The sequence below is a fragment of the Salmo salar genome, chromosome 23, assembly GCF_965601325.2.
Source record: "Salmo salar chromosome 23, fSalSal1, whole genome shotgun sequence".
NCBI classification, from domain to species: Eukaryota; Metazoa; Chordata; class Actinopteri; order Salmoniformes; family Salmonidae; genus Salmo; species Salmo salar.
Genome location: NC_138313.1, coordinates 47,373,218 through 47,383,489, shown reverse-complemented (window position 1 = coordinate 47,383,489; position 10,272 = coordinate 47,373,218). Strand labels below are relative to the sequence as shown.

The 10,272-nt window shown below is 41.3% G+C and overlaps 1 protein-coding gene across 1 annotated transcript in view; it reads right to left on the bottom strand.

The window, feature by feature from the left end:
• Positions 1-258: 258 nt before the first annotated feature.
• LOC106584780 (mitochondrial glutamate carrier 1) overlaps positions 259-10,272 on the bottom strand; it is a 35,802-nt gene continuing 25,788 nt past the window's right edge. Inside the window, exons 7-11 of the mRNA XM_045706074.2 lie at positions 9,712-9,772; positions 7,626-7,770; positions 6,706-6,860; positions 6,365-6,440; positions 259-2,691 (exon numbers count right to left, since the gene is read on the bottom strand). Coding sequence (XP_045562030.1) covers positions 2,544-2,691; positions 6,365-6,440; positions 6,706-6,860; positions 7,626-7,770; positions 9,712-9,772 — 585 coding nt within the window. The 3' untranslated portion in view covers positions 259-2,543. The remainder of the gene's footprint in view (positions 2,692-6,364; positions 6,441-6,705; positions 6,861-7,625; positions 7,771-9,711; positions 9,773-10,272) is intronic.

Here is a 10,272-nt window from a genome sequence, read left to right as displayed (position 1 = left end):
ATAAATGCCTAAATTGGAACACAATGGCTGTACAGTAACATCCTATTCGTGACATCAGAGCTCTGGCTCTGTGCTTCAACGGTGCTGTATGGGGTTTTGACTGACAGCCGTTCTGAACTTGAGCACCTCGCAACAACAAGTTGTCCCCCATCCCTCCTGCTAATTGGGTAGATTTTGCACATTTGTTGTTGTCTGAGTGAGGGGAAATGCTGTAAATGAAGACGACTCTGTGTATTTTGAAAGATGAGACGTTGACGATTAATAATAAATATCGCTTTGATGTCATACAAGCAAGCCAAACACCTGAGTCCCAAATATGCACTTCACATTTCCAAATCAGAAAACTGATGTCATATACAGCGATCACTATGTTTAAATGTACAGCTCCAAGATGACATGGGGTCATACCCTGGGTTGTTCTGAACAGAATGAGCCTATGTTTGTCTATTGTGAAGACAATCTGCCGTGGAACACACACCTAAATGCTTTCATTACTTCTTTCTATGCAACTAAATAATGATGTGTTTCCCTGAACTGCCTTGTTGAAAGCCCAACACTGTAATATCATATTTTATAACTTAGCTAGTCACGTTGGCAATAGAACAAGCCTTCAAATCATGCCCTCCTGACCCAGATTGCGATTTATAAATGGACATTTTTGGGATTGCATAAACAACAACAGTAATTGTGTGATGACGGGATGCAGGGTTGTGTTCAACTACAAGTGTGTTTGCTCTAGTTTAACAACGGCACAGCGAGGAGAGCTCAAAGAAAAAAGGTACCTTATAGTTGAAGACTCTTCTTTGAGTCATAAAAGTGCATTGAAATTGCTGAGGAACTGTGCACACTTTGGAGAGGAGTGTGTGTCCACTTGGAGACACCAGTTAGTGCTCTCACTCAAACCCATGTCATTGTTCTGTCTTATGTTGTATCTACCCCACATTTTCCAGGAATAATCTGATCGTGTTACTGAATGTATCCAGAGTATTTTCAGATGTCCTTATCAACAAATGGGGTGAAAAGTACAGTAAATGTAAAATACACATCAAATCAAGTGTAGTGTTTGGATTCAGTCTTGTATAAGGTGAACTGTTGTGTCCCCACCTTCGGTCTAATCATTTTATTATCTCTAAACTGTTCCCTTTCAATTGCTACCATCGTTATGCTTTTCATATTTCTTCTGTAAAAAAAAAAAGAATCATTTTAATTTAGCCCTATCCACATAGGCCAATTGCCACAAGTGTACAGGGTTAAATAGAGCATGCTTGGTAATCTATCTAACTGATCCTGTGTCTTCTTGAGAACTCATTAAATCCTTCTTCATTAGGATCAACCATTTTTTTTACTACTTATATTATTACGAGATATGTTGTTAAATGTGATTAATAGGCAACAGATGTCATCATGTGACCATTCTGCTGCTATGGCTGTACTGACAGAAAGGACTAACTTGCGATATAGCTGCTTGTAAAACTGCAGCACCCTACGCACACAAAAGGGTTACCCTGTAACCACGGCCACATTTACAACCAAAATAAATCAAAAATGAAATCAAAAAACAACAACGTAATTTAAAAACTTGATATTTGTGGCTTCATTTCCACTGGAATCTTGTGTTGACAGTTTGGCAGTCAACATCCTAGTGTTCTTGTTAGTGTGCTCACAACCGTAATATTACATTCAACACAATAGGGACACTGAAAGAGGCTATACGCAACTTGTTCACCTCTAGAGGGTCAAATAAATAAATCCCAAATTGTTGGATGTGATCAAAACCTTATTTTTTTGTGATGACAGGTGATCTCCTGGATCCTATCGATGTAGTTGTGAGGGAAAGAGAGGCAGAGAGTTGGGTCACATCAATGTAGGCAAACGTTGTGGGGACTGGATCCTAGAGGTGACTGGATCCTAGCAGGGACTGGATTCTAGAGGGGACTGGATCCTAGCAGGGACTGGATCCTAGAGGTGACTGGATCCTAGCAGGGACTGGATCCTAGCAGGGACTGGATCCTAGACGGGACTAGATCCTAGCGGGGACTGGATCCTAGAGGGGACTGGATCCTAGCGGGGACTGGATCCTAGAGGGGACTGGATCCTAGAGGGGACTGGATCCTAGCGGGGACTGGATCCTAGAGGGGACTGGATCCTAGAGGGGACTGGATCCTAGAGGTGACTGGATCCTAGAGGGGACTGGATCCTAGAGGGGACTAGATCCTAGAGGGGACTGGATCCTAGCGGGGACTGGATCCTAGAGGTGACTGGATCCTAGAGGGGACTGGATCCTAGAGGGGACTGGATCCTAGAGGTGACTGGATCCTAGAGGGGACTGGATCCTAGAGGGGACTGGATCCTAGAGGGGACTAGATCCTAGAGGGGACTGGATCCTAGCAGGGACTGGATCCTAGCAGGGACTGGATCCTAGAGGTGACTGGATCCTAGAGGGGACTGGATCCTAGCGGTGTGTGGTCCGTGCATGATGTAGTTGTGATTTTGTAAGGGAGGAGGGAAAGGCAGAGATCTGAATGGTTGATGTTCTTTGTCACTTAGTTGCCAGGCAGGAAGCTGAGGATGTATTCTCCCGCGCCGAAGAAGTAGACCACCTGGGCGATACCAAATAAGGGTGCGATGACCAGGGCACGGCAGTACGCCCCCTTCAGGAACGCTGAGGGACCCTCGTTCTTCAGGATTTTACTGATGGAAGAGAAGAGAGGAGAGACACGGGCAACATAGATTAGCAACAAGACATCAGTGAATAGTTTTACCTCGTTACTAATGGTGTGTTTTAATTGAATATGGCAATGCACCACAGCTGCTAATGATCCCCTGCTGATTTTGTACGTTTCCCACTTACAAAGAAATTATCAGTCTATAATTTGAATGGTAGGTTTATTTGAACAGTGAGAGACAATAACAACAACAAAAAATCCAGAAAAACGCATGTCAAAGATGTTATAAATTGATTTGCATTTTAACGAGGGAAATAAGTATTTGACCCCCTCTCAATCAGAAAGATTTCTGGCTCCCAGGTGTCTTTTATACAGGTAACGAGCTGAGATTAGGAGCACACTCTTAATGGGAGTGCTCCTAACCGCAGCTTGTTACCTGTAAAAAAGACACCTGTCCACAGAAGCAATCAATCAATCAGATTCCAAACTCTCCACCATGGCCAAGACCAAAGAGCTCTCCAAGGATGTCAGGGACAAGGTTATAGACCTACACAGGGCTGGAATGGGCTACAAGACCATCGCTAAGCAGCTTGGTGAGAAGGTGACAACATTTGGTGCGATTATTCGCAAATGGAAGAAACACAAAAGAACTGTCAATATCCCTCGGCCTGGGGCTCCATGCAAGATCTCACCTCGTGGAGTTGCACTGATCATGACAACGTTGAGGAATCAGCCCAGAACTACACGAGAGGATCTTGTCAATGATCTCAAGGCAGCTGGGACCATAGTCACCAAGAAAACAATTGGTAACACACTACGCCGTGAAGGACTGAAATCCTGCAGCGCCCGCAAGGTCCCCCTGCTCAAGAATACATATACATGCTAGTCTAAAGTTTGCCAATGAACATCTGAATGACTCAGAGGACAACTGGGTGAAAGTGTTGTGGTCAGATGAGACCAAAATGGAGCTCTTTGACATCAACTCAACTCGCCGTGTTTGGAGGAGGAGGAATGCTGCCTATGAACCCAAGAATACCATCTCCACCGTCAAACATGGAGGTGGAAACATTATGCTTTGGGGGTGTTTTTCTGCTAAGGTGACAGGACAACTTCACCGCATCAAAGGGACGATGGACGGGGCCATGTACCGTCAAATCTTGGGTGAGAACCTCCTTCCCTCAGCCAGGGCATTGAAAATGGGTCGTGGATGGGTATTCCAGCATGACAATGACCTAAAACACACGGCCAAGGCAACAAAGGAGTGGCTCAAGAAGAAGCACATTAAGGTCCTGGAGTGGCCTAGCCAGTCTCCAGACCTTAATCTCATAGAAAATCTGTGGAGGGAGCTGAAGGTTCGAGTTGCCAAACATCAGCCTCGAAACCTTGATGACTTGGAGAAGATCTGCAAAGAGGAGTGGGACAAAATCCCTCCTGAGGTGTGTGCAAACCTGGTGACCAACTACAAGAAACGTCTGACCTCTGTGATTGCCAACAAGGGTTTTGCCACCAAGTACTAAGTCATGTTTTGCAGAGGGGTCAAATACTTACTTCCCTCATTAAAATGCAAATAATTTTATAACATTTTTGACATGCGTTTTTCTGGATTTTTTTGTTGTTATTCTGTCTCTCACTGTTCAAATAAACCTACTATTAAAATTATTGACTGATCATTTCTTTGTAAGTGGGCAAACGTACAAAATCAGCAGGGGATCAAATACTTTTCCCCCCCACTGTATATTTTCATAATGACTGACCTAAGGTAACCCAGTAACATTTAACATCCAGTTCTCATCTACATGTCCAGTAACTTTGTGATTATTACAGTAGCAACATTGTTACATAGGAGTTTGGAAATTGCTTTATAATTGTATCATAATGGAGTCATTAAATAAGTGGAATAAGGAGCAGTCGCTATTCCTCGTATACAGTAATTACAACAAAAAAACTCTCAGCTTATTGCTATGCAATTAAAATGCAATTACCCAAGTACTATGTAACAGCATGCTAATAACATTTTGCAAATACTGCCCCCTATCCCCAACAGGTTAAAACTATAGTTAAAACCATAGTTAAAACTATAGTTAGAATTAAAGTTAAAACTAAAACCATAGTTAAAACTAAAGTTAAAACCATAGTTAAAACTAAAGTTAAAAACATAGTTAAAACTATAGTTAAAACCATAGTTAAAACTATAGTTAGAATTAAAGTTAAAACTAAAGTTAAAACCATAGTTGAAACTAAAGTTCAAACTAAAGTTAAAACCATAGTTCAAACTAAAGTTAAAAACATAGTGAAAACTAAAGTTAAAACCATAGTTACAACTAAAGTTAAAACCATAGTGAAAACTAAAGTTAAAACCATAGTGAAAACTAATGTTAAAACTAAAGTTAAAACCATAGTTAAAACCATAGTTAAAACCATAGTTAAAACTAAAGTTAAAACCATAGTGAAAACTAATGTTAAAACTAAAGTTAAAACCATAGTTAAAACCATAGTTAAAACTAAAGTTAAAACCATAGTGAAAACCATAGTTAAAACCATAGTTAAAACTAAAGTTAAAACCATAGTGAAAACTAAAGTTAAAACCATAGTGAAAACTAAAGTTAAAACTAAATTTATCCCAGGTGATTCTGAGAGAGAAAACCTGAAGAGCCACCATGCACTTCTCATATGTAGGGGATGATGAGCATAAAAAAGTAAAACATTTAAATCCTTGAAAAAATCTTCATCTGACAAAGATCCTTTCAGGGATCAAGATCAACTAGCCTAGTTAAGATATGTTGTAAACTAGCCTAGTTAAGATATGTTGTAAAACTAGCCTAGTTAAGATATGTTGTAAAACTAGCCTAGTTAAGATATGTTGTAAACTAGCCTAGTTAAGATATGTTGTAAAACTAGCCTAGTTAAGATATGTTGTAAAACTAGCCTAGTTAAGATATGTTGTAAACTAGCCTAGTTAAGATATGTTGTAAAACTAGCCTAGTTAAGATATGTTGTAAACTAGCCTGGTTAAGATATGTTGTAAACTAGCCTGGTTAAGATATGTTGTAAACTAGCCTAGTTAAGATATGTTGTAAACTAGCCTAGTTAAGATATGTTGTAAACTAGCCTAGTTAAGATATGTTGTAAACTAGCCTAGTTAAGATATGTTGTAAAACTAGCCTAGTTAAGATATGTTGTAAAACTAGCCTAGTTAAGATATGTTGTAAACTAGCCTGGTTAAGATATGTTGTAAACTAGCCTGGTTAAGATATGTTGTAAACTAGCCTAGTTAAGATATGTTGTAAAACTAGCCTAGTTAAGATATGTTGTAAAACTAGCCTAGTTAAGATATGTTGTAAACTAGCCTGGTTAAGATATGTTGTAAACTAGCCTGGTTAAGATATGTTGTAAACTAGCCTAGTTAAGATATGTTGTAAACTAGCCTGGTTAAGATATGTTGTAAACTAGCCTAGTTAAGATATGTTGTAAAACTAGCCTAGTTAAGATATGTTGTAAACTAGCCTGGTTAAGATATGTTGTAAACTAGCCTGGTTAAGATATGTTGTAAACTAGCCTAGTTAAGATATGTTGTAAAACTAGCCTGGTTAAGATACGTTGTAAAACTAGCCTGGTTAAGATACGTTGTAAAACTAGCCTGGTTAAGATATGTTGTAAACTAGCCTGGTTAAGATATCTGTTGGTGCGATGGAGGTTACCTGATACAATCAGTCACCCCACTGTACGTTTCCTCTGTACTCCCCCTGTTCATAGACTGGATTCTGGTCTTAATCACTGTAAATACACAACAACACCATGTTAACACAACAAAACACACACTAACGCAACTAAGAACATATGATTGGTGTAAGATCCAGACTAAATACAGAACATAGTATAAGACTTATTGTACGACATTCTAGGGTCTCATAAGAAGTGATCTAAAGCAAGTCCCATGTCTCACCATCTACAGGGTTGACAGCCACAGCGGCCGTGCTGCCAGCCTATATTACTACAGTATTACTAATTATATACTGGATATTATAATATTATGTCTCACCATCTACAGGGTTGACAGCCACAGCGGCCGTGCTGCCAGCCAGACAGCCTGCCAGGAATGACACATAGAACGGGGCGGGGCCCTGCGCTCCTCTCTTCCCCAGGGTGTTCAGGTTGGCAAACAGAGGGAAGTAGATGATGGAGAATGGAACATCCCTGAGAAGAGAAGAGTGGAGGGGAGGTAGTGGAGGGGGATGGAGGTAGTGGAGGGGAGGTAGTGGAATGAGATAATTAGAAATCAGCAGAGTAGAATTGATAATTTTGTCAAATCTCAGAGGACAGAGCATTGTGTCTGTGTCTCTATAGATAGACTGTAGTTATATTTCCTTGATTCCTTGCGTCCTCTTTCCTCGACCCCTTCTCAAAACATCCTGGAGGAGAAGTTCCAAGGTCACTTCGCCTTGGACCTTCTCCTCCAAAGCATGTTGAGGAGGCAAGGAGAAAGGAGGCAAGGAGAGAGGAGGTAAAGAACCAAGTTAAGACAATGCTAGAGTCTAGAGTGGTGTAGTGCTTGGTGGTCAGAGCAGTGTATGTTTCTAAATGGTGTCATGCAGTGTATCAGAGCAGTGTGGCCCCCAGGTCCTTGTATAGAGCCCTACCTGAGCAGTGTCCCCCCCCAGGTCCTTGTATAGAGCCCTACCTGAGCAGTGTCCCCCCCCAGGTCCTTGTATAGAGCCCTACCTGAGCAGTGTGGCCCCCAGGTCATTGTATAGAGCCCTACCTGAGCAGTGTGGCCCCCAGGTCCTTGTATAGAGCCCTACCTGAGCAGTGTGGCCCCTAGGCCCTTGTATAGAGCCCTACCTGAGCAGTGTGGCCCCCAGGTCCTTGTATAGAGCCCTACCTGAGCAGTGTGGCCCCCAGGCCCTTGTATAGAGCCCTACCTGAGCAGTGTGGCCCCCAGGTCCTTGTATAGAGCCCTACCTGAGCAGTGTGGCCCCTAGGCCCTTGTACAGCCCAGCGATGCCCTTCTCTTTCAGTAGTTCCCTGGTCAGCTGCATGGCGGTGGGGGACTTTGTCGGCACGGTCCCTGGTACTACTGTCTCAGGCATCAGCTTCCTCTGGGCCTCTGCGGGTGGGGGGGGGGGGGGGGGGGGGGGGCAGCATGGTGTTAAATTGTTCTCGCTGTGGGAAATAGTATCTATCTCTATCTATCTATCTATCTATCTATATATCTATCTAACTAGTTTGCTGGTATTTATTTTGGCAAGATTATTATGAGATGATAAGTCTTTATAAGGGTTGTTACAAGAAGGGGAACAGCCTATGTGATTCCATTATTGACCACACGAGGGCAGCATTTATCCATATTTTTGAAATATTACAGAAAGTTGGAGAGAGGAATCCCCACAGGGGATTTTAGAAACACTTAATATGAGGGCTGTGTTTTTACCCTGGCGTGATGTTTTGATATCCGTGTAAATCTCTCTCTGACAAGGTGACTTTTATCAATATATTTGCCTGTATTCCCCCCCCCCCCAGAAAAAAAAATGAAACGCTAATTAGCTGCTAATGTGGCTATCATAAAGAACTACAAATGCCATGATGATCCGGATGAAAATGACAAATCGAGGCAAAGGTAAGAATTGCTGGATTAACTAATTATAGCTAAATGTTGTAATGAATAAATTGACAACATTTCTTTGAATGGACAATTCTGTGAACTGTCATATGCAAGTTTTAAATTGACACAATACCCGTTAGCAAAGATGTCAGCTAGAGATGACGTGCAGGAGCATGCTGGGATTTGTAGTATTGGATGAAGTCTACTGTACCTCGGTGCTAATTTGCATTTTCGAATCTGAGAGTAAATAGAGCCGAATATATTGATAAAAGTCACCTTGCCCGAGAGAGATTTACACGGTTATCAAAACATCACGAAACACAGCCCTTATTTTAAGTTTCTAAAATCCCTTAGGGATATTCGCCATAGCCGATTTGAGTAAGACCTTTAAACAGGTCAATATTCACAAGGCCGCAGGGCCAGACGGATTATCAGGACGTGTACTCCGACTCCCATTCACTCCTTGAAGGAGTGCTCTCCTTGTCCCAGAATCGCCCAGAATGCACTTCACGGCCCATTGACGATGCAAGGGCAACGTAATACGATTCCAATGGAGATTCCTCAAAACTATCTCTGCTCAGGATCTTCTTTGTTCCTCCCTCCATATCAGCCATCTCTCCATTTTACTGATCCATCTGTCTCATAATCTAAATCTTTTACAGATTCTCCTCATTCCATCTAAATATCTTACAGATTCTCCTCATTCCATCTAAATCTCCTACAGATTCTCCTCCATCTCTAAATCTCTTACAGATTCTCCTCCATCTCTAAATCTCTTACAGATTCTCCTCCATCTCTAAATCTCTTACAGATTCTCCTCCATCTCTAAATATCTTACAGATTCTCCTCATTCCATCTAAATATCTTTCAGATTCTCCTCATTCCATCTAAATATCTTACAGATTCTCCTCCATCTCTAAATCTCCTACAGATTCTCCTCCATCCCTCTAAATCTCTTACAGATTCTCCTCCATCTCTCTAAATCTCTTACAGATTCTCCTCCATCCCTCTAAATCTCTTACAGATTCTCCTCCATCTCTCTAAATCTCTTACAGATTCTCCTCCATCTCTCTCAATCTCTTACAGATTCTCCTCCATCTCTCCAAATCTCTTACAGATTCTCCTCCATCTCTCTAAATCTCTTACAGATTCTCCTCCATCTCTCCAAATCTCTTACAGATTCTCCTCCATCTCTTAATCTCTAACAGATTCTCCTCCATCTCTAAATCTCTTACAGATTCTCCTCCATCTCTTAATCTCGAACAGATTCTCCTCCATCTCTCTAAATCTCTTACAGATTCTCCTCCATCTCTTAATCTCTAACAGATTCTCCTCCATCTCTCTAAATCTCTTACAGATTCTCCTCCATCTCTCTAAATCTCATACAGATTCTCCTCCATCCCTTTAAATCTCCTACAGATTCTCCTCCATCTCTAAATCTCTTACCAATTCTCCCAGCATCTTGAAGCTGAATCTTCAACATCTCCATAGGAGTCGTGACGATAACCTGTGATAATAAACAAACAGAAAATGAAAATATCTGACAGCAACATTTGATAAGGTGTTATAACCATGGGTGGGATATTTTCTGGGAGATAGGTAAAGGTGTAGGAGCTTAATTGACCATCCGGTTGTAGCAGGAAATGTCCCTCACAGCAGGAAATGGCAACTTGTAGTGTCTGTATGTAGCCTCGCTACTTTTAACACTAGAGCACTGGTTAAAAGTCTAGCTACATTAGCACTAGAGCACTAGTTAAAAGTCTACATTAGCACTAGAGCACTGGTTAAAAGTCTAGCTACATTAGTTATCTTATAGTAAGGACATAAAACCTTTCTATAGCCGAATAGCTATCAACTCACTAGCTCCTACTTGATTTATAAATAGGATATTTTCTAAGGGCAGCGTTTCCTGGAACTCGAATTTGTTTGCCTTAGTACTACACAGCCGATTTATATAAATCAACCAATCATCAAGCTTTACTTATTTTAATCAGCTGTGTAGTACTA